At 41.8% G+C, this 24,431-nt stretch overlaps 1 protein-coding gene across 1 annotated transcript; it reads right to left on the bottom strand.

The window, feature by feature from the left end:
* Nucleotides 1-11,037: 11,037 nt before the first annotated feature.
* On the bottom strand, nucleotides 11,038-17,749 carry AWAT1 (acyl-CoA wax alcohol acyltransferase 1). The gene is made up of 7 exons (XM_006074190.4): nucleotides 17,674-17,749; nucleotides 16,666-16,773; nucleotides 16,307-16,377; nucleotides 15,230-15,434; nucleotides 14,377-14,548; nucleotides 12,051-12,250; nucleotides 11,038-11,825 (listed from the first exon to the last, which is right to left on the bottom strand). The coding sequence occupies exons 1-7, from the start codon at nucleotides 17,747-17,749 to the stop codon at nucleotides 11,671-11,673; spliced, it is 987 nt and encodes a 328-aa protein (XP_006074252.3). The 3' UTR covers nucleotides 11,038-11,670.
* Nucleotides 17,750-24,431: the final 6,682 nt, after the last annotated feature.

The following is a 24,431-nucleotide window of genomic DNA, read 5'->3' as shown; positions in this document are numbered from 1 at the left end:
ACCATTCAATATCACAGTAATCCAAGTCTATGCCCTGACCAATAATGCTGAAGAAGCTGAAGTTGAATGGTTCTATGAAGACCTACAAGACCTTCTAGAACTAACACACAAAAAAGATGTCCTTTTCATTATAGGGGACTATAATGCCAAAGTAGGAAGTCAAGAAATACCTGGAGTAACAGGCAAATTTGGCCTTGGAGTACAGAATGAAACAGGGGAAGGGGTAATAGAGTTTTGCCAATAAAACAAACTGGTCATAGCAAACACCCTCTTCCAACAACACAAGAGAAGATTCTGCACATGGACATCACCAGATGGTCAATACCGAAATCAGATTGATTATATTCTCTGTAACCAAAGAAGGAGAAGTGCTATACAGTTAGCAAAAACAAGACCTGGAACTGACTGTGGCTCAGATCATGAACTCCTTATTGCCAAATTTAGAATTAATTTGAAGAAAGTAGGGAAAACCACTAGACCATTCAGGTATGACCTGAATCAATTCCCTTACGATTATACAATGGAAGTGACAAATAGGTTCAAGGGATTAGATCTGATAGACAGAGTGCCTGAAGAACTATGGACAGAGTTTGGTGACATTGTACAGGAGGTGATGATCAAGACCATCCCCAAGAAAAAGAAATGCAAAAAGGCAAAATGGCTGTCTGAGGAGGCCTTACAAATAGCTGTGAATAGAAGAGAAGCAAAAGGCAAGTGAGAAAAGGAAAGATATATCCATTTGAATGCAGAGTTCCAAAGAATAGCAAGGAGAGATAAGAAGCCTTCCTCAGTGATTAGTGCAAAGAAATAGAGGGAAACAATAGAATGGGAAAGACTAGAGATCTCTTCAAGAAAATTAGAGATACCAAGGGAACACTTCATGCAAAGATGGGCACAATAAAGCCCAGAAACAGTATGGACCTAACAGAAGTAGAAGATATAAATAAAGAAGAGGTGGCAAGAATACACAGAAGAACTATACAAAAAAGATCTTCATGACCCAGATAATCATGATGGTGTGACCACTCACCTAGAGCCAGACATCCTGGAATGTGAAGCAAGTGGGCCTTAGGAAGCATCACTACAAACAAAGCTAGTGGAGGTGATGGAATTCCAGGTGAGCTATTTGAAATCCTAAAAGATGATGCTGTGAAAGTGCTGCACGCAATATGCCAGCAAATTTTGAAAACTCAGCAGTGGTCACAGGACTGGAAAAGGTCAGTTTTCATTCCAAACCCAAAGAAAGACAATGCCAAAGAATGCTCAAACTACCGCACAATTGTGCTCATATCACATGGTAGCAAGGTAATGCTCAAAATTCTCCAAGCCAGTATGTGAACTGAGAACTTCTAGATGTTCAAGCTGGATTTGAAAAGGTAGAGGAACCAGAGATCAAATTGCCAACATCCGTTGGATCATTGAAAAAGTAAAGAGTTCCAGAGAACCATCTGCCTCTGCTTTATTGACTATGCTAAAGCCTTTGACTGTGTGGATCACAACAAACTGTGGAAAATTCTTAAAGAGATGGGAATACCAGACCACCTTTCCTGCCTCCTGAGAAATCTGTATGCACGTCAGGAAGCAACAGTTAGAACTGGACATGGAACAACAGACTGGTTCCAAATCGGGAAAGGAGTGCATCAAGGCTATATATTGTCACTCTGCTTATTTAATTTATATGCAGAGTACATCATGAGAAATGCTGGGCTGGATGAAGCACAAGCTGGAATCAAGACTGCCAGAAGAAATATCAATAACCTCAAATATGCAGATGATACCACCCTTATGGCAGAAAGCGAAGAAGAACTAAGAGCCTCTTGATGAAAGTGAAAGAGGAGAGTGAAAAAGCTGGCTTAAAACTCAACATTCAGAAAACCAAGATCATGACATCTGGTCCCACCACCGCATGGCAAATAGATGGGGAAACAATGGAAACAGTGACAGACTTCATTTTCTTGGGCTCCAAAATCACTGCAGATGGTGACTGGAGCCATGAAATAAAAGATGCTTGCTCCTTGGAAGAAAAGCTATGACCAACCTAGACAGTGTATTAAAAAGCAGAGACATTACTTTGCCAACAGAAGTCCATCTAGTCAAAGCTATGGTTTTTTCAGTAGTCGTGTATGGATGTGAGAGTTGGACTATAAAGAAAGCTGAGCCCCAAAGAATTGATGCTTTTGAACTGTGGTGTTGGAGAAGACTCTGGAGAGTCCCTTGGACTGCAAGGAGATCCAACCAGTCCATCCTCAAGGAAATCAGTCCTGAATATTCATTGGAAGAACTGATGCTGAAGCTGAAACTCCTACTTTGGCCACCTGATGTGAAGAACTGACTCATTGGAAAAGATCCTGATGCTGGGAAAGATTGAAGGCAGGAGAAGTGGTTGACAAGAGATGAGATGGTTGGATGGCATCACCAACTCAATGGACATGAGTTTGAGTAAACTCTGGGAGTTGGTGATGGACAGGTAAGCCTGGCGTGCTGCAGTCCATGGGGTCAAAGAGTTGGACACAACTGAGCAGCTGAACTGAACTGAGGCCTCTCCAGGATGTCGCACATCTTACTACACTGGCTACTCACTGCTTGGCCTACCGGTAAGAGTACTGTGGATGTGAAGAGGAGAAAGTTGTGTATCTGAGCTTTTGCTTTCCCCACATTTTTTACTATAGCATCTCACAGTCCCTAACTGGTTGTGCTAAATGTTTCACCTAGGGCTTTTTCTGTCTCATTCATGTGATGAAACTCACTGTCTTGGTGAATGAGGTGATGAGGAGTAGTAGAGGAACAATTTTAGTCATATAACCAGACGTTATCTTTGAATTCTTGATTACTGCTCATTAGATGCTTGATCTTGGACATGTTACTTAATCTCTCTGAGCTTTTAGTTTCCTCACTGATAAACTGGAGGTAGTAATATCTATTTGGCAAGGCTGTTATGAAGTGTCAATGGAGTAATGAATGAAAAAATATCATTTACAGTGCCTGTGGGTGGAAACCCCTTCTCAAAAATTCTCAACTTTAGTGTAGCTGGATAAAGAACCAGAATTCTAGATATGGATTTGATGCTATTTAGAAGTGATAGTTAAGTTCATGCCAAGAATGAACCCCTGAGTGTGAGAAGCAGAAGGCTAAGAACTGATCACTGAGAGATGACTCAGTAATGGATTGGTATGAAACAGATTGGGACTGTGGCATTGTATCAAGGGAGAAGGGAGATTCCACCCAAAAAGGACTTATCAAAGTTATCCTTTGAATGAAAGGAAAAAAGAAAGATTAAGAAAGTAAGCAATGGTGTCTAATGCCTAGGAGAATTCAGGGAGGATGAGATATTCAGAAAGGTAATAACAAGTGATTCCCTATCAACCTGGATCTATGCATACAAAATATATTAGCCAATGAAATTAACTAAAGAGACCAACCTCAAATAGCTTTTGTAATCATAATCTGTTTACATGCATGTATACTGACCCCTCCCTTTGAGTTCCTAGGTGCCTCTACCTCTTTCCAAAGATTTCAGAACAATTCATTCAGTGGGTTACTTGCCATATTCTACAGAACTGATATTTCCAGTGTGAACTGAGATATGACTTGTCACCAAAAGGCAGTGCAAAAATACTTGAGTACAACCAGAGTGAGTCTGTCTACATGGATACCTTGGTATATTTTTTATTTCCAGAGCTTATGTATTTGGTCACAAAGTGGGAAGAAGGTGAATTATTCCTTATTGAGTCAAAGTGTACATTAATGTTTTTGTTTCTCAGTTGTGTCCGACTCTGCAACCCCATGGTCTGCAGCACGCCAGGCTTTCCTGTCCTTCACCATCTCCTGGAGCTTGCTCAAATTCATGTTCATTGAGTCAGTGACTCCATTCAACCATCTCATCCTCTGTCATCCCCTTCTCCTCCTGCCTTCTATTTTTCCCAGTATCAGGGTCTTTTCAAATGAGTCAGCTCTTCGCATCAGGTGGCCAAAGTATTGGAGTTTCAGCTTCAGCATCAGTCCTTCCAATGAATATTCAGGACTGATTTCCCTGAGGATGGACTGGTTGGATCTCCTTGCAGTCCAAGGGACTCTCCAGAGTCTTCTCCAACACCACAGTTCAAAAGCATCAATTCTTCAGCGCTCAGCTTTCTTTATAGTCCAACTCTCACATCCATACATGACTACTGGAAAAATCATAACTTTGACTATGCCACCTTTGTTGGCAAAGTAATGCCTCTGCTCTTTAATATGCTGTCTAGGTTCATCTCAGCTTTTCTTCCAAGGAGAAAGCATCTTTTAATTTCATGGCTGCAGTCACTAAATCCAGTGATTTGGGAGCCTAAGAAAATAAAGGCTGCCACTGTTTCCATTGTTTCCCCATCTATTTGCCATGAAGTGATGGAACCAGATGTCATGATCTCAGTTTTTTGAATGTTGAATTTTAAGCCAGCTTTTTCACTCTCCTCTTTCACTTTCATCAAGAGTCTCTTCACTTCCTCTTCACTTTCTGCCATAAGGGTGGTGTCATCTGCATATCTGAGGTTATTGATATTTCTTCTGGCAGTCTTGATTCCAACTTGGGCTTCATCCAGTCTGGCATTTCACATGGAAAAAGAAATGGCAACCCACTCCTGTATTCTTGCCTGGAGAATCCCTTGGACAGAGGAGCCTGGCAGGCCATGGTCCATGGGGTCACAGAGAGTCAGACACAACTCAAGTGACTAAGCATGCACGCACACACTCTGCATATAAGTTAAGGCCTTGACATACTCCTTTCCTGATTTGAAGCCAGTCCGTTGTTCCTTGTCCGGTTCTAACAGTTGCTTCTTAACCTGCATGCAGGTAAGGTTGTCTGGTATTCCCATCTCTTTAAGAATTTTCCACAGTTTGTTGTGATCCACACAGTCAAAGGCTTTGGCATAGTTGTGATCCACACAGTCAAAGGCTTTAGCATAGTCAATAAAGCAGAAGTAGATGTTTTTCTGTAATTCTCTTGCTTTTTCAGTGATCCAATGGACGTTGGCAATTTGATCTCTGGCTCCTCTGCCTTTTCTAAATTCAACTTGAACATCTGCGAGTTCTTGGTTCACATACTGTTGATGCCTAGCTTGGAGAATTTTGAGGATTACTTTGCTAGTATGTGAGATGAGTGCAATTGTGCGGTAGTTTGAACATTCTTTGGCATTGCCTTTCTTTGGGATTGGAATGAAAACTGACCTTTTCCAGTCCTGTGGCCACTGCTGAGTTTTCCAGATTTGCTGGCGTATTGAGTGCAGCGCTTTCAGAGCATCATCTTTTAGGATTTGAAATAGCTCAACTGGCATTCCATCACCTCCACTAGCTTTGTTTGTAGTAATGCTTCTTAAGGCCTACTTGACTGAGCTGTCCTAGATGTCTGACTCTAGGTGAGTGATCACACCATCACAGTTATCTGGGTCATGGGAACTCTTCAAGAGAAAGAAAATGAAATCCTACATGGGGCTGACTGGTTATCATGGTTAATTTTGTACCACAGCTTGAGGCCCCTGGTCTTGCTCTTGGATCTACTGATGGGAAGGAGAAACCAGAGGTACTTAGAAAACTCAAGAGAAAAGTCAACTAATGACCTCTCAGGTGACTTTGTGCTGCTGGCATCTGCTCAGTGTGTGTACTTTTTACTGATATTTAGCTTATTGCTCATTGCAAGCCCCATTCCCTTTACTATACCAATAAGCTTTCACTTCCAATGTGAATTAAACATTTGTTCTTAACCACTCTGACTCTTGCTGGATTCCTTTCCAGAAGGCAGCCATTGCACTGGTTCTTTGAGGATTTAGGCTACTTTGATTGTACAAGTTTTTGTTTTTATTCATTTATCTACTGCAGTTTCCCAAAGCACGTGTTCTCGGATAGTAATAGGTGTTACAAAGTTTTTATAAATTAATTAATTTTTCATTGTGCTGGGTCTTCATTGCTGCACATGGACGTCCTCTAATTGTAGTGCACAAGCTTCTCATTGTGGTGGCTTCTCTTGTTGCGGAACACGAGCTGTAGGGCTCACGGGCTTTGGTAATTGTGGCACGTGGGCTTAGTAGTTGCAGCTCGTGGGCTTTGTTGCCCAGTGGCAAGTGGAATCTTCCTGGACCAGGGATTGAACCCATGTCCCCTGCACTGGCAGGTGGACTGTCAATCACTGGATCACCAGGGAAGTCCTGTAACTAAGTTTTTAAGGGATTGGGTTTAAAAATGTTAAGCAGCTTTCTTTACTACAGAATTTATCAGTCTTTAACATTATAATGCCCACTGTGGATTTCTAAGAAGAGGGGGTTCTAGATGCAATATCTACCAAACTTATCGAACAAGGAAATTTTTCTTTCTTTCTTTCCCTGTGGTACATCTCAAGAACATACTATGTGAAGACACATTTTAGGAGACATTGCTCTCGTAAGGGAACTCTAGTATCTTGATCCCACTTGGTCAGAGAAAAGGAGTTAGCTTATGTCTCCTACTCTCTTAGCTGTCTTGCTTTCCACCATGGGCAAATACAGACGAAAAAAAGGAAAGTAGTTTTGTTGTTGTTGTTGTTGTTGTTGTTGTTTTTGCAGAAAATCTCATTATTTTCCAATGAAAAAAAAAAACACCCACTTCTTCTCCTAATAAAATGTTAAATATTTTCCTGCAAATCTTTCCCTTTTCAGATACAGTGTATTAGTTAGGACTGCATTTGGCTGCATGTAACAGAAACTCTACAGTGGTAGCTCAATAAAATAGGTGTTTGTTTGTTTGTTTGTTTTAAACAAAAAAATCCAAGGTAGGCAGTCCAAGGGTGGGTGCATCTGCTCAAGGTGATCAACATAGCTTCCCGCTTCACCCTCTTTGTAGTGTGTGTTTTTCATCCTTATGGTTGTAAAAATGGCCGCTCAACTTCCAAGCATCTTATTCGTATTCTATGCAGGAAGAAAGGTATAACAGCATAAGGCAAAAGTCTAAAGGATCTGGTAAACTAAACTGTTTTTCTTTATTAGAAAAGAAATAGCCCTTCTAGAACCCCACCCAGTTGACTTCTGCTTAAATTTCATCGGCCAGGGGTAGGTCATGTGACCACTTTGAACTATGTGTATGAGAAGTTGGATTTATTGCTGCCCCAAACAAGGTTGCAGTTCTCCATGTGAGAAAGACTGGGGACAATGAGTATTGGGTAGGATATGAGCAGGGTCTGTTACATACTGTTTAGTTTATTTCTGATTTAAAAACTGACTTTCCCGCACTGACCTTTTATAACACGTTAAACTCCTTTCTGAAAGAATTCAGAGTTACAAAAGCAAGATTAACAGTATATAATGTTTTGTCATATTTATTATGGACTTAAGCAACTTTTTGGAAAATCAAGAACCTAATGAATCTGAAACTCAACAATTTAAATTCCTCCAGTTGTCTTGTACTCATTGTATACATTCTGTTGTAACCTGACATCATCACTTCTCTTTCATGTGCAAAGCTTTATATAGTCTGTGTGTGAGAATACTTGCTACATAAGAAGTCAACATTAATAACTACAAACTTCATTTGAATATTCATCCAGTAGACTAAGTTTCTTAAGGACAGAGTAAGTGTCTGACTTATTTACTCCCACTGCCTAGCAGATAATGGATAATCAATAAATATTGCTGAATGATGTGAATGAATGAGTGAATGTCTGAGATATCCAGGAAGACGTATCAGGGTTATCAAGGAAGATCCAGCCTCAGAGTAGGCAAGGACTAACCTACCAGGTGAAAAGATAGCAGATAAATAGAACAGTCAGTAATTGATTCAGAAGCAACTTGTTATGGATTCTTAGAGAAAGTGAAAGCTTTTCCTCTAATAAGAGAAATAAGACAAGGATCCTCACTCTCACCAGTTTTATTAAATATAGTATTGGAAGTCTTTGTCAAAGCAATTAGACTAGAAAAAGAAATAAAAGGTATGCAAGTTGGAAAAAAAAGTAAAACTGTCACTATTTGCAGATGATGATGCTATGTATAGAAAATGCTAAAGACTTCATTTAAAAAACTGTTAGAATTAATAAATGAATTCAGTAAAGTTGCAGGACAGAAAGTCAGTACACAGAAATCTGTTGCATTTCTATATACTAATAATAAATTATCAGAAAGAGAATTTAAGGGAAAGAAATGCCATTTGCAGTTGCATCAAGAAGAATAAAATACTTAGGAATAATTTTAACCAGATCTGCATATCAAAAAATACAAGACATTAAAGAAGACACAAATAAATGTAAAGTTATTCCATGCTCATGGATTGGAAAAATTAAATTGTTACAATTTCCTTTCTATCCAAAGCAGTGTACAGATTAATGCAATCCTTAACAAAATTCCAATGGCATTTTTTCCCACAGAAATAGAATGAACAATCCCAAAATTTCTATGGAAACATTAAAAACTTGAATAACCAAAGCAACCTTGAGAAAGAAGAACAAAACTGGAGTCATCATGCTCCCTGATTTCAAACTATATATAGAGCTACAATAAGACAGTATCGTATTAGCATAAAAACAGATGCACAGACCAATGGAACAGCATAGAGAGCCCAGAAATAAACCTGCATATATATGATCAATTAATTTGTGACAAAGGAGTCAAGAATAAATGGTGGGGAAAGGAGAATTTCTTCAATAAATGGTGTTGGGATAATTGAACAGCCGCATGCAAAAGTATGAAACTGTACCACTATTTTACACCCTACACAAAAACTAACTCAAAATGGATTAAAGATTTGGGCATAAGACCTAAACTGTGAAACTCCTAAAAGAAAATATATGTGGTAACCTCTTTGTCACAGGTCTTGGTGATGATTATTTTGAATTTGACATCAAAAGCAAGACAAAAGCAAAAATAAACATGTAGGATCACATCAAACTAAAAAAGTTCTTCATGGCAAAGAAAGCCATCAACAAAACAAAAAGGCAACCTACTGAATGGGAGAGAATATTTGCAAATCATATATCTGATAGGGGGCTAATATCTAAAATATATAAAGAACTCATATGACTCAATAGCAAAAAACCAAACAAACCAATTAAAAAAGGGGCAGAAGATATGAATATTTTCCCAAAGAAGACATTGAATGGTCAACAGGTACATGAAAAGATGCTCTGTATTACTAATCATCAGAAATGCAAATAAAAACCACAGTGACATACCACCTCACACCCGTTAGAATGGGTGTTATCAAAACGACTAGAAATGACAAGTGTTGGTGAGGTTGTAGGGAAAAGAGAGCCCTTGGTGGGAATGTAAATTGGTGCAGCCACTATGGAAAGTAGTATGGAGAGTTCTCAAAAAAATTTAAATAAAACTGCCGTATTACCCAGCAATTCTGCTTCTGAAGAAACAAAAAACACTAACTCAAAAAGATGTATGCCACCTTCATGTTCATAGTAGCATTATTTTGAATAGCCAAAATTTGGGAACAACTTAAGTGTTCATCAATGGATGCTTGGATAAAAAAATTGTGAAATACACACAAACAATGGAAGATTACTCAGCCATAAAAAAGAATGAAATCTTGCCATTTGTGACAACATGGAAAGACCTTGAGGGCATTATGCTTAGTAAAATAAGTGAGACAGGGAAAGACAAATACTAATGATATTTCTTGTATGTGGAATCTATAAATGCATGCAAACACCCAAACTCATAGATACAGAGAACAGATTGGTGGTGGCCAGAAGTGGGATCGGGGTAGATGGGAAAAATGGGTGAATTGTTTTTGTTTTGTTTTTTAGTTTAAATAAACTGAATTTTTAAAACAGCATTTTTGAATTCAAATATATGAGTGTTATGCATGTACATGAAAAGAAAGTGTAATAACTTGTTTTGCTCATTAATACAGCTTAAGGCTGTATACTGAGAATTTTAAGAGTATATAAAAGCACAGATATCTATTCCTTCACAAGGAAACCAACAAAAGACAGATTTAAAAATATAGCAAAGGCTGAAAAGTTAAAAGACCATTTAGAGGGACTTTCCTGGTTGTCCAGTGGTTAAAACTTCACCTTCCAATGCAGGGGGTGTGGGTTAAATCCCTGGTCAAGGATCTAAGATCCCATATGCCTTGAGGCCAAAAAACATAAAACAGAAGCATTATTGTAACAAACTCAATAAAGAGTTTTTTAAAAAGACCATTTAGAAACTCTTACAACTCAATAGCAGTAAAAAACAAATAATCTGATATTAAAATTGGCAGAGGATTTGAATAGATATTTTTTCATAAAAGACATCCAAATGACCAACAGTACATAAGAATATGCTCTACATCACTAATCATCAGGGAAATACAAATCCAAACCAAAATGAGATATCAGCTTACACTTGTCAGGATGATTATTATCAAAAAGACAAGAGATAACAAGTGTTGGTGAGAATGTAGAGAAAAGGAAACCCTTGTGCATTGTTGATGGAAATGTAATTTAGTACAGCCAGTGGAAAACAGTATGGACATTCTTCAGGAAAAATTAAAACTATAACCCCAATATGATCCAGCAATTGTATGTTTGGCTATATATCTGAAGGAAATGAAAACACTATCTCAAAGAGAGATCTGCATCATCATGTTCTTTGCAGTATTACCCACAATGGTCAAGACATGAAAACAATCTAATTATCCATTGTCAGATGAATAGATAAAGATGTGATGCACACATACACAGACAATAAAATATTCAGCCATAAAAAAGAGGAAATGGTTGCAAATACCTTGGGATTACGGTGTCAGAGGACATCGTAACCTATGTGAAATGCCTCTGCCAGTTGAAATGTAATCCTGAGTAAAATACCTTCAATCTACCTATCTGAAAGGTGTGCTTGTTAGCTCAGTGGTATGGACATAAGGAAAGGACATACTTAGAGACAGATGATTACCACACAAAAGCTTGTATGTGAATGTTTATACCAGCATTATTCATAATAGCCCCAAATTAGAAATAACCCAAAGTCCATCAGCTGGTGAAATGAAATATTTATTCAGTCATAAAAAGAATGAAGTACTGATACATGCTACAAATTGGATGAACCTTGAAAACATCATGCTAAGAGAAAGAAGCCAGGCACAAAAGATCACATAGTCTATGATTCCATTTATATAAAAAATCCAGAATGGGCAAATCCCTAGAGACAGAAATTAGATTAGTGGTTGGCAGGGGCTGGGGATGAGAGACTGGGAAGTGACTGCTAATGTGTACTGGGTTTCTTTTGGGGGGTTGCAGAAATGTGTTCTAAAATGAGATAGTGATAGTAGTTGCACAACTTTGAGTATTAAATACAACTGAATGTTATACTTTAAATGGGTTAAATTGATGGTATGCAAATATATCTTAATTTAAAAATGCATTAGCACAACAGCAACCATAGTGGTGGTTACTCAGGCTGCCTGGCTAACATTTGAGTCCTTCAGTCCCTGGCAGGTTGGGCTCAGAGAGGAAATCTGGTAGGGGACTGGACAGTGGGCAGGGCAGGGGGCAGGCCTAAAGGAGTGACTCAGTGAAGCAATTCAGGGAGGAAGACTGCAAAGGCTCTGTAGCAAGGAAGGAATTCCTAGTGCCCTCCCCTACCACACACAGCCCTCTGGCTTCTCTCTTTCCCTCACTTTTGGTTGGCAGCTAATGGAATCTCTTCTCCCAGGCTTGTGCTATTGGGCACACTGCCCCTTCAGTCACAGGAAAAGCAGCTTTTGGGTCTCTGGGCAGCCGTACTGGGTCTTATGCTGATCAAACAGTTTGGTCAGGGCCTTCATGTAGAGGGCGTGGTATTTGTCCACCATCTCCTGGCTTGGTTTTTCGATTTTGGGCAGAGGCAGAGGCTCCCCCACTGCCAAGAGAGATGGGAAAGAGAAGGGTCAAGTGTTAGAATCTTTTCTTTCTTTAACCTCCTTCTCCTTCCCTGGGCCCAATCCTTTCACATCCCAAGTAAGCTCCCAACTACTCCCCCTAGGCTGTCCTCTTCTTTGGTGGTGGGGGGTGCGGAGATTGGAAAGGCCTGAGGTTGAGGTTGAGGAAAAGCCGAGCTGGCCTAGGGGCTGAGAGCAGGACTCACCCACAGTGACGATAGGCAGCGGGTACGGCAGGAGCCCAGTGGAGCCTTGGCGGAAGCCTCGCCCATAGAAGATGCAAAAATAGAAACCAAGAATCTGGCGGAAGTAGCTCTGGAACTTGTACATACAGCTGTCCTTATGGAACAGCACCTGATCATACACCTCAGTTTCTCCAAAAGTGTAGGTGGGGACCAGATGAGCCCTGTAGGAAAACCTTGATTTATTTCCCAAACACAGTCTGGGGTGGAGAACCCCCCAGGAAGAACTTTTGTTTCTGGCCAGGCTCCCATCTATTATAAAATCCCTGTGGTGTAAAACATTTCTTCTTGCACCGAATATGGCTCCTGTCGTTAGTATCTCTTTTTCCTGAAATTTTCAAGGCCAATGAGAATACTCTCTCTGAGCCAGGATCACAAGGACAAGATATGGGGGCAGAAATCCACAGGAACCCACACTGCATAAAGAAAAAGCTTCCAGGAGGTGTCCTGAAGGGGAATATCTATTTCTACTGGTAGGAAGCACAGAGTAAAAGACGATGCTTTGGCAGATGTGTATGTATATGTATGAGGTGCCTCTCGCCTGCAGGGACTGTGCATAAGGTGTTCTGTCCTAGGTCTTGAGACTAGAGCAGAGTACAGTGGTTTCCCTCTCATAGGGCCATGGGAATCCACCCTGACAGAGCCCTACGTAGAAAAGCAGGCTCCTTATGTCTTCCTGTGAGAGTAAGGAAAACAGTCTCTCTTACACAAATCTTTGTGAATTACTACCGGCGATCTCGTAGTGTTTTGGCACATATTAACTTTTTTGGTTCCTCACAGCAGAGACAGTGGAAAAACACACCGAGAGGTTATTTTCTTTTTTCTACAGCTCCAGAAGCCCAGGTTCAGGAGGGGGAAGGTCACATAGGTATTCAGTGAGTGGCAGGAGCTGGACTAGAACCTAGGTCTCTTTGCTCCCAGCTCAGAGCTCTCTCCACCACATTATGCTCCAAACTGACAAACAGGCCACTCAGACAAGGTCCTTGGAAGTACTTCCCCTCTTCTGTGAAGCTACTATAGGACAGTTGTCTCTGTGTCCAGTGAACTGGCATGCTGACATGATGGAGCCCCCACAGCTCTAGCCTTGGACTCCTACTCTTTGCGTGCATACTAAGTCACTTCAGTTGTGTCCAGCTCTGTGCAACTTATGGACTGTAGCCCACCAGGCTCCTCTGTCCAAGGGATTTTACAGGTGAGAATACTGGAGTGGGTTGCCATTTCCTTCTCCAGGGGATCTTTCTGACCCAGGGATCAAACCCAGGTCTCTTATGTCTCCTGCAATAGCAGGCAGGTTCTTTACCACTAGCTCCACCTGGGAAGTCCCTCCTGCTCTTTACTTCCTCTCTTTACCCCTGATGCAGGAGATCAGTTTGATCCCTGGGTCAGGAAGATCCCCTGAAGGAGAGCATGGCAATCCACTCCAGTATTCTTGCCTGGAGAATCCCATGGACAGAGGAGCCTGGCAGGCCACAGTCCATAGGGTCCCAAAGAGTTGGTCACTAACTGAAGTGGGGCTTCCCTGGTGGCTCAGCAGTAAAGAAACTGCCTGCAATATAGAAGACAATGGTCCGTTCTCTGGGTCAGGAAGACCTCCTGGAGAAGGGAATGGCAACTTACTCCAGTACTCTCACCTGTAAAATCCCATGGACAGAGGAGCCTGGCGGGCCCCAGTCCATAGCGTCACAAAGAGTGAGACATGACTAGAGAAACTAAGCATGCACAGCGGAGGGGCTAACATTTATTTCTTACTGTGTGCCGGGCACATGGTAGGTGTTCTATGTGGATAAACTCATTTAAACCCCACAATAATCCTATGAAACAGGTACAATTGTTAGTAGCCACATGATGAAGAGGAAAGCAGCAAGGCTCAGAACGGCTGAATAACCTGTCCCAGAATTCGCAGTAAGCCATGGGGCTGGAGTTTGAAATTAGGGCCCCTGACTCCAGACCCTACATGCATACTCAACATAATGTACTGCTTCTTGCACTTACCATGAACAGATATAGATATCAATGTTGCTAGAGATGATGTGGGCATCATCTATGTCTTAGGTAAGCCCTAGCCAAGCCCCCCGATAATGAATCTGGATCTCTGGTTGCCTTTCTGGGAACTGGTCCAGCTAGCTCCAGAGGAGTGGATGACCTAAGTCTCTTTGAAATTCTACAGTCGTCTCTTCCACTCACTAGTAAGTTTTATGAGGGTAAGACTCATGTCTGATTCATCTTGGCATCACCTACCAGGTCCTGCTGCTCAGAGGCCACCCACCTCTGCCCAGGGAGGGATACCTACCCGTGCTGGAGTGCCACGCGCACAAAGCCCTTACGCTTCTGGAGGATGAGCGTGGTGGTGTTGGGCACACTCTGCAGGGCCTCTCCCACTCCTCCAACTACAATGCCCACAAGGTTGCCAGTGCCATGGCTCAGCAGGTAGTCAATAGCTGGCTGACTCACGGAGCACACACCTGAGGAGAGCCAAGGAGCAGAGAGAGGAGCAAAAGGATCAAGAGAGGGGAGAATGGCTGAGGGGGAATACCCTCTGCTTGACTCACTGGCTTGTGTGCCCCCTTTCCCATGGGGCCCAGAAAGAGAATCAATGAACGGAACAAAGGGTGTGGAGAAGAGAGGGCCAAGACAAGCAAATGCAGCACATTTCACTTTGAGGCAATATTTCTAGTTCACAGGAGGCACTAGGTCAAAACTATAGTAGGAAGGTTTTCAGTGGGAAAAAACCAGAAAGACTTTCTAAATCCCCAACTGTAATTCTACCTTTTCCTTTTCCTGGATTGCCACTAATAGCAATAGCTATTATTTATGGAGCACATACTCTTTGGCAGGTGCTATCTTGGGTGTTTTGCTTGTATTGTCTCATTTAATCATCACGCCACATCTGAGGTTAGACTATTATCATCAGCACCACTTTACAAATGAGGAAACTGAGACCAATGGAGCTTCAGTAGCTTGCCAAGACCACACAGTAAGTGGCACAGCCAGGATTCGACCCCAGGCAGTTTGCTCTACAACATATGCTTTTTAACTACTGTGCTAAGATGGCAGGAGGCTGAGAAGGAGGGGTGGGGCTTAAAAAGATGTATTTCCAAGTGGGGAGATGAGCCAGAAACTCTAGTAAGTATGGTCAGAAGCACCTTTGGCCATGAGGTAGTCCCTAATAAAGGGGATCTTGAAGAACCAGGACAGCGTGGCCAGATGGGGAGTGATGCCTGGAAAGATCTTCGAGAAGCCTGTGGCCTCAGTGCAGAAGTTACAGAAGGCGCCGAAGGTCAAGAGGCCGTGGGGGTGAACTCCCATGAGATAGTTGTGCTCAGGTGATAGCTCTTTAGTCTTCATGATCTGCAGCCACAGAGAGAAATGTCAAAGGTGACGAAATGAGATCACACAAGAAAGCAAGGGTGAAGATGCCTTAGAGGGGTCAGGGAACTCTCTAAAGCAAAACTTTTCAACTGAGAGGCCAGGAGTGGCGTTGAGGCGGTCAAGAGATCTGACTCCTTGCCCTCTGGGAGACCAGTAGGATCGGGGATACCTACAACTGCTGGGCTCCTTGCCTGTGGCTGGAAAGCAGTCTCCGCCCTTTAGGCATAGGATCATTTTCTGTGAATGCTGTCATATGAAAAAGGTTGGCAAAAATCTTGGCAGTATCTCTTATCTACTCCAAAGAGTGCACAGAGGAGCAGCATAGTAGTACATTTCTACAACTTCTTCCTGGTATTTTCTCCCCCAACTCCCTACCAGGGCTAGTTTACTGAGCTTTGAAAACCAGCTTAGATATATCACTTTGTTTATGAAGCCTTTCCTTACACCTGGTCTGAACTACTTATGTACCTTGTACCAAACCATGAATATGTACTCATCTGTCCTCCCCATTGGACGTGAACTTTTTTAATGGCTGAGGACTGCATCCTACTCACTTCTCTTTACCCCAAACTATGTGGTATAGAGTAGGTTTTCAATCAGAGTTTGTTAAACTGATCTGAACTGTACTTGTGTTTCTGCCTGCATCATCTGGTAGGTCATGCCTACCAGGACATCCAAAGTATATTAGCAGTGTAACAAATGCCCAGTAGCAATGTTGGACCCTGAAGTCTGTCTAGCCTGCACTGAGACTTCTCTGAGATGCTCACTTTCCTTTTGGACAGCCCTAGTCATTTAGCATCAGTGCCTAGTATTTGGGGAACTGTGAGGGATGCTGGGGAAGAGACACTTACGGAAATGGGAAAGTAGTCCCTGATGTGGGTCCAGGCACACCAGTTCCTTACCCAGGCCGATCTCCTTCCACCTGAGATAGAAATATCAGTAGGGGATGTGTCTGTGTGTGCCAAGCCCAGCCCTCTCACTCACCCAGCACTTCCAGAGCAGCCTGGAAGGACTATGGCTCTGCTAGGGAAGTGGAAAAGGAAGAGACCCCAGGATGGTCCTGGCTGGCCCAGCCCCTCCCCGAGAGGAGCCAGCTCCTGGCTCCGAGAACTTGTATGAGAGGCCTGTGGCATGGTAAGTGGAACTCCTTGTTTACAGGTTGAGATGGAGCATTCTTAAATCCTGTTATTTCTAGGTCCATGAGTCTTACCTTGCTCTGGGGTCTTCCAGTCCAGGAGAAACCAGACAAAGTAAAGGGCTGGTAGTGGCCACCAGGATGTAAACAGTAGGTAAATGGCCAATGGCTGCAAGATCCAAACTGATGAGGGAGCAGATCAGACCAAATTTGTGCTGCCAGCAGAACTTGACCATGTCCAGCCCTATTAAGAGCCCTCCAAACTCTCCAAGCCCCTGGTCTTGGCCTTCTGCACAATCCAGCTCCTGCCTGTCCATCAGCCACATCCACCTGTCCTTCAAACTTTCCCTCTTTCATCTACCATACACACCAGCCCTATTTCTTTGCTTACCTCTCATCTCTGTCCACCTGCCTGCTCACCGTCCCCCTACACCTGCTCCCTGCCTGCTACCAGCTTTTCACCCACTGCTTCCATTAATACACTGTCTTTTCCCTCATCTCCTATTTCCCTCCCTATTCCTCACCCTTGAATGCTTGTTAAACCACTAGCTCACCCTCCCTTGCCCATATAGTATCGATATCTCTCCATACTCCTTGCATACAGCATCTTCAGCCCTTTATTCTTGCCTGTTCACCATTCCTTCCATTATTTCTGTCTCTCCTCCCACTCCAGCCATGCTACTACCACTCTCCTCCCAGAATGGAAAATCCAATGGTTCAAACACAGGTTATACTTCTCTGTCTTTAATGCTAATGCTTCTGCTCCATTCCCCATGTTACCTTAAGATTACAGATGTATCATCTTATTCCATGGGCCTCATTTTTCCTCTCCAGATAGTGAGGGTTAGGGAGGGGCTGAAATTAACTAGATCTGTTCAGAAGTATCATGACTCTGTTGTACCTCCTCCCACTCCACCTGTCTTTACTGCCTGCGAGGTTCTATCTTTTCCTTCTCAGGGCACTTAGGGAGCTCAAGACTCCTTGACCAGAGATGAGACTTCCCATGAGCATAAAAATTGCCCCAGATCTGGTCCTGGCCTCTGATTATGGCTTCTTGCCATGCTGTCTTGGATTAGTACTCACACATGCCAAGGTAGCTCAGTGGCCAGTGCAGAAGTACCAAACTCTGGAAGTGCTTAGGCTGCTTGAAACAAGGCATTGTGCCGAGGAGCCTGAAGGAAGTGAAGATCCCAGAACGGTGTTCCAACCAAAGGTGCCACTAGCCTCTGGAAGCTCGCTCAGTAGCGAACACATATGATTTATGAGGATTTTAACCTGCCCTATCTGTTCTTTGTCCTGCCCCATACCTACCACCCACTGAAGTGGGCAGGCCCTGGAGTATAAGGACAGTCTTAACAGATCTGAGCCCTGGCCTTCCCCATATTTGCCCTTTGACTCTTTTTCCTGGGATTATTAGGACGTCAGGATGGAGAAAAGGTGAGAAGGGCTGTTATCCAGTCCTAGTGACCCAGAGGTCCAGAGAAGGGAATCACCCTTCACATCACAGGTTACTCTGAGATTTTAGGTGTTGTGACCTCAGAGACATGGCTAGTGGGAAGGGAGCACTGCGGGTTTGTGGAGTTGGGGAGCACCTAGAGCCAGGTGTCTGTTGAAGCTGTTGCCCTGAGACGGCCTGGTTTGAGGATGTCCCTCTTTTACAATTTTCTATTATAAAAATTTCCACGTACACACAAAACTAGAGAATGCAAGAAATTTTCATCTTTGTATTCATGTTTCATGTTCATCTTCAACAACTATTAACATTTTGTCATATTTGTTTCATCTCTCTCCCTACTTTTTTTCTTGGAGTATTTTAAAACAACTCTAAGACATCATGTCATTTCACCCCTAAATTTCACTATGCATCTACAGAAATTTGGATGTTTTCTTCGATAAGAAATACCATTATCACCATTAACAAAATTAATACTCCTCTATTAATATCTATTATCCAATCTATATTCAAATATCTTTTTACAGGTAGTTAATTTGAATCAGGATCTAAACAAGGTCCACTGATTATATTTGGATGTTATGTCTCTCTCTTTACATTTTCATTGTAAAAAAAAAAAACCGGATACAGATACCCAGATGTCTTAGAATTGCTTTTAAAATACTCCAAGAAAAAAATGAGATAGATTAAACAAGTATGACAAAATGTTAATAGTGGTTGAAGATGACCATGAAACACGCACACAAAGATGAAAATTTCTTGCGTTCTAAAACAAATGTATGACTTAATGAATTATTATAAGACAAATACCTTGCAACCACCATTAGGTCAAGAAATAGATGTTTTTCACCCACCCCAGAAGCCTCTTACATGCCCCATTACAATCACAACCCTCTTCCTCCTCCCAAAGTAACCATTATCTTTGACATTTAGAAAAATCTTTCCCTTGCCTTTCCATGGTTTTATTACTCAAACACACTTCCCTAATTACCATAGTTTAGTCCTATCCATTACAAAAATTATTATCTGCCTTAGGTTCTCTCTTTTTAAAACTTTTTATTTGGGAATAATTTTAGATTGATAGGAGAGTTGCAAAGTTCCCTATGCCCTTTACCCATCTTCCTCTTATGTAACCATCTTATGTATAGTTATCAGAGCTAGGAAACCAATACTGGAACGTTATTGTTAACTCCAGACTTTACTCAAATTGCACTCGTTTTTCCTACTAATGTCCATTTCTGTTTCAGGGTGTCATCAGGTCCCACGTTGTATCTAGTCATCATGTCTCTCTAGTCTTCTCCAATCTATGACGGTTTCTTGGTCTTTCCTTGTCTTTTACGACTTTGGCATTTTATAAGAGTTTAAGTCTGTTTTAGTTTCCAGTTTCCCCGTCCATCCATTTCTTTTCCTGACCATTTTGACCTAGAGAATCTCCCACAGTCTAGATTCTGCCTGCTGTGTGTCTGTATTTCCCCCAGATTGGCAGCTGGATTCAAACACTGGATTGGAAGGACTCAGGTTTGAGCCCTTCAGCAAGATCTTCCTTTATTTTTAATACAGAACAATCCTACTTCCTATTTTCCTTTACCCCCTGCCATTGACCTGTCAAAGACTATTTCCCTTGGAGTAAGCCAGTCTTCCAGACCTCAGAATAAGCTCCCAGGAGCAGGAGTGAGGGTGTAAAGCCTGGTGCATAAGTGATCACCACATACAGGCCAAAGTGAGGGGAGCAGCAAAGCCCTCATTCTGATTTTCATCTCTTGCCTTGTTATAATTTCATGCCCGCTGAAACAAATTGAATTGTTGGTGTTTTGTTTTCATTTGATTTTCACTCTTAGAGTTGGTATGCTTCTAAAGGGGTAGGGACCATATCTTATTTTTTAGTGCATCTGCCCATAATGCCTGGAAAGTCCTAGGCCCTCAGTAAATGAGTATTTTAGTTTGAGGTCTGTGATTTCTTATGGGTAATGAGATCATAGGAATCCTATGGAGGAGTGTGTCCTGGGTAATGAGTTAGGGGGACAAAAGTTTATATAGAAATAGAGGACAAGGGACACGTTGCAAAATAAGAATGAGAGGAAGAAAGGCGAGTGCTGACCTTTGAGTCATTTTGGCAAAAGACAGAGTTCTGCATACTTTGCCTTCTCTGCACCTGGAGGGCTGTTCCCACTTCAGCTCGTCCTGCTAATTGAACATCAGCCTTGCCCTGGAGCAGGCTTGAGCATTCAGGTATTGCAGCATCTCTTGCAATCCTTGTTGACATCCCTGTACTTGGGGGTGAGGACTAGCCCCTGGCAACATAGGGGAGATTAGCGTTCTGTCTTTCCAGAACAGAATTTTCTAGGCCAACATCAACTCCCTGTCCATGCCCTTTCGTCCTTGTAAATTATCTTTTTCAGGACTCTTCCTGGATTAACTTTTAATAATTTGTGCATTTTTAGTTTTTCCCTTTTATCCTCCCGCCGAAAGGAGGTAAGTTGTTGAGAAGACCCTCAAGCTACAGAGAGTATATGTGTACATATATTTTTCCTTTTAGTAGCAGATCACATTCTTTATTTTCCTATTTTAATGTTTATAATATCATGGACTTCCACAACTATTAAAAATAGTTGTATTTTTAACATCCATTGATTGATATAGATAGATACATAAACAAACAAATGACAGCTCTATGGCTATATATCATGACAGTATACATCAGGACATTTGAAAAAAAATGTGTAAGCATATTTTTTATTCATTCTAGACAGTGCTTGGGCCATATAGGAATTTCCAGAACCCTTGTAATATAAGTTAGTCCCCCCACCCTCACCTACCCACAGTGGTTTGCTGCTTACAGGTTAGAAACAATGGTTTATTTGCTTTTTTCAAAATGGAAATTGATTTATTATTTTCCCTGATTATAAAAATAATCCATGTAGTTACTAAAAATTTCACACCATACAAGAAAACATAAGGGAAACAAAAGTCACTCATAATCTCACAATCCAGAAATAACAACTGTTAACTGTTCTTATCCTGGCATCTCTCTTTCTTGACTTTTTCCTGTATGAATATAGAGATAAACATTGTGTCACTGTGAAGAGTTTAGGCTCTTGAGTCCAACATATCCAGGTCTGTATCTCAGCTCTGCCACTTAAGGGAACTATGACCAATTACTTAACTGCTTAGTGCCTCAGTTTCCTCATCTGTAAAAGGTGAGTATAATATCTACAGATACCATTGATTTGTCAAGAGGGTAAGTAATTAATGTAAAGCATTTTCTTCAGTTCCGTGTTTATTTATATGGTCATATTTAAAGCTCAATAAATGTTAGTTATTGTGTATAATTTCTTAATCAAAAGAGAATCATAGTCTCTGTACTGTTTTTTTAAATTAATTTATTTTTGGTTGGGGTGGATCTTTGTTGCTGTGTGTGGGCTTTCTCTGGTTGCAGTCAGTGAGGGAAACTCTTTGTTGCAGTGCTTGGGCTTCTCGTGGCAGCGGCTTCTCTTGTTGCAGAGCACGGGCTGTAGGTACGAGGTCTTCAATAGTTGCAGCTCCCAGACCCTGGAGCATAGGCTCAGAATTTGTGGCACATAGGCTTAGTTGTTCCACAGCATGTGGAATCTTCCTTCTGCATTGGCAAGCAGATTCTTATCCACTGCTCCACCAGAGAAGACCCTCTATAACTGGGTTTAATCTGCCTTTTCACCTACAGTATATTATGGACATTTTTCATGTCAATTTTCTTCTATAACTTCATCATTTCGTTGTATGGCTATGCCATGATTTGTTTAACCAATACCCTATTCTTGAGGAAGCAGTCATTTTTAGATATGCCTCTTTTACTAATCTGGTCAGACTTCTAGGTCTTTTAATGGTAGGTGAAAAGTCACTGGTCAGAAACACTCACTTACCCACAGCCCTTTCAATGGGCACTGCTCAGTTTCCTCTTTCCCAGTTTTTAGGATTTACTGGTACAAAAAGTGGGCCACTTCCTCAAGCCTCGGTTAACCCAGGTAAGGTCCAGGGACCACGTAGCGTAGTCAGCAGAATCAGCCTCTCTCTCTCCAAAGAGACAACTAGGTCTGAAGAAAGGGCTTGACCCTCTTCTCCAAACGGCTCAGGAAACAGGTTTCTTGAAGGCTCCCAATGTACTAGACCTAGAAGGGCTGCTGATTAGTTTCACTTCCGCTCCAACTCAGTAATGTTTAAACACAAGCCAAGTCCAGGGCTGAGGTGAAACATGAAAAAATGGGTCTTGAAGGCTGTGGATCACTGAGATCAGCCTAAACTTAGGAAAGATCAGGGAAAGAAATCTGCCATGTCAAATCACGTTGTTTGCTTTCATATTGTTTTCTTTTTGAGAAAAAAAAAATCTAGTCTCGCCTGAACTAAGGAGAGTGATTGCAATTCCCTAGGCTGGGGACTTTTGGTATATAGGTGGTCCTGGCCACTATGAATTGTATCAGAGAAAACGAAGTAATGGACAAAAGAAATTAGGGAACCTGGGAATGTGAGAACTGACTGTTAGTAAATATACTGATCCTTTCTTTTCTACTCCCACCATTTTTTAAACATGACCTCACAGAATTGTACTAATTAAAATTCTTGGTTGATTAGACATTCTCATTGTTTACGGATGTCCCCCTTCCCTAATTATCCACTTACCTATGTAGGTATGTATGTATGTATCTACCTACTCACCTTTGCAGTAGGAATTGCCCTCTTGAGCACTACACATGAGAAGTACTATCTTGCCCCTGGGTCACAATTTAGCAACTAATTATCTGCTCTTGCCCTTCACTTCCTTCTCAGATGTCCAAAGGTATTTTTGTCTTTTTTAGTTTATTTTATTAAAGTATAGTTGATTTACAGTGTTTTGCCAATTTCTGCTATGCAGCAAAGTGAGTCAATCATTCATATATATTTTTTCATATTCCTTTCCATTATGGTTTATCACAGGATATTGTTCCTGTGATTGTCCCTGTGCTACACAGTAGGAGCTTCTTGTTTATCCATTCTATATATTGAAGATATCTTCTTGATACTACAGCTTTGGTAATAGAGCTCCTCTTTTCCATATCTTCAGTCCCTGGCCTGGTAAGGTTTCATGATAGCAGCATCAACTCCTTAAGTGAGCTCTCTCCCAATAGGAAGTGGACAGCATATAGCCAAAGCAGGTCAAGGGGAAAGATGGACAGGCGTCAATATTCCCCAAAGCTAAGCCTGGTCCTATGGAGAGCTGGATGACAGAAACAAGTTGAAGTGTTAAGATCTGGAAAGTCAACAAGGTGTGGAGGTCCAAGCAAGAATAAACCAAAAGACAAGTCCATTCCATAAGGTGACACGGCCAGTAGAAACCACCCAGGGCTAGGCTAGGTCAGAGGTGAGTGGAGGTCAGAAGTTCAAATGCTCTCCATCTTTCTTTTCATGTGATAAGACCAACCAGACTGCAGCCTTGTGCTTTCCCTACCTTCTTTGGCATTCAGTGCCACCAGTCAGCCTCAGTTTATTCCCCAAGTGACCCTGCCTGCCTCTGGCTATCTGCCTAGTCCTTTCTAAGCCTATTTGCATGCTAAACAATTGGATGCATTCATGCTGTGTGGTGTGTGTGCAGAAATAGGCAAGCTGGGGGTGGTAGGAATCAAGGGTTTGTTTAGTGCAGTGTGAGCGCTGCGGGAGTGAAAACCAGAGTTTGCAAAGAAAAAACCTGTCATATCACCAAATATGGCTGGGCAGATACTAACTGGGAAAGCTGCTTCAGTTTTCCCGGTACCACTAGACTCTATGGGGCTAAAAACTGATCAGTCTGAAGAAGAACAGTTTATTGGCTGCAGACTCTCTGATGCCTAAGTACCTTCAAGGGATTTTAACTCACAAGTCAAGGCACAGGTTACAGGCAATTATCTCATACTTTATATCCCTGATACAGTTGTTAACCTCACAGGCCCCTTGATGTTGCTGGAAGATTTTCCTTTCCCATCCTTTTCACCTTTGATGCCAGAGAGTCATATAGACTCATTGATTTATTCCTCTTATCTTCTAGGAGAAACTAGCTGGCATGGCTAGACTTTTTCAAGGCCCCACCTTTTTTCTCATAAGGTGTAGTGCACTTGCTGAAATTTCGGTAACTGCTGGGAGGAAGGTGAAGAGGGCTTCCTTCCCTATTGCAGGGTACTGGGGAATTACATTAGCTTGTATTGTCCTCTCCTAAAACCCAACCTTCACATATGGTTTGTTCAACCTGTGGGAATGGCCAAACCAACCATGTACATGCAGGAGACAAGGAGATGCAAGAGGGACCAAGACCTACAAGCTGAGCTACCAGTTGCAAACTCAAATGTCTCTAGGTACCAGATGTACTAGAAATGAGGGAACAGGCTAAAGAGTTATAATAGAGAAT

Source organism: Bubalus bubalis, chromosome X, assembly GCF_019923935.1.
Source record: "Bubalus bubalis isolate 160015118507 breed Murrah chromosome X, NDDB_SH_1, whole genome shotgun sequence".
In the NCBI taxonomy this organism is placed as follows: Eukaryota; Metazoa; Chordata; class Mammalia; order Artiodactyla; family Bovidae; genus Bubalus; species Bubalus bubalis.
Note: the sequence above shows the minus strand (reverse complement) of the source record. Positions and strands in the feature narration are given on the sequence as shown.

What these genes read in the sequence shown, in the direction of transcription:
- AWAT1 (XM_006074190.4), bottom strand. Translation starts at nt 17,749, where the DNA reads ATGCCTTGTTTCAAGCAGCCTAAGCACTTCCAGAGTTTGGTACTTCTG. An exon ending in GGACTACCTCATGGCCAAAG is followed by an intron (nt 14,549 to 15,229) that starts GTGCTTCTGACC and finishes GGCTCTCCTCAG; the next exon opens with GTGTGTGCTCCGTGAGTCAG. An exon ending in GCTGCCTATCGTCACTGTGG is followed by an intron (nt 11,826 to 12,050) that starts GTGAGTCCTGCT and finishes CTCTCTTGGCAG; the next exon opens with TGGGGGAGCCTCTGCCTCTG.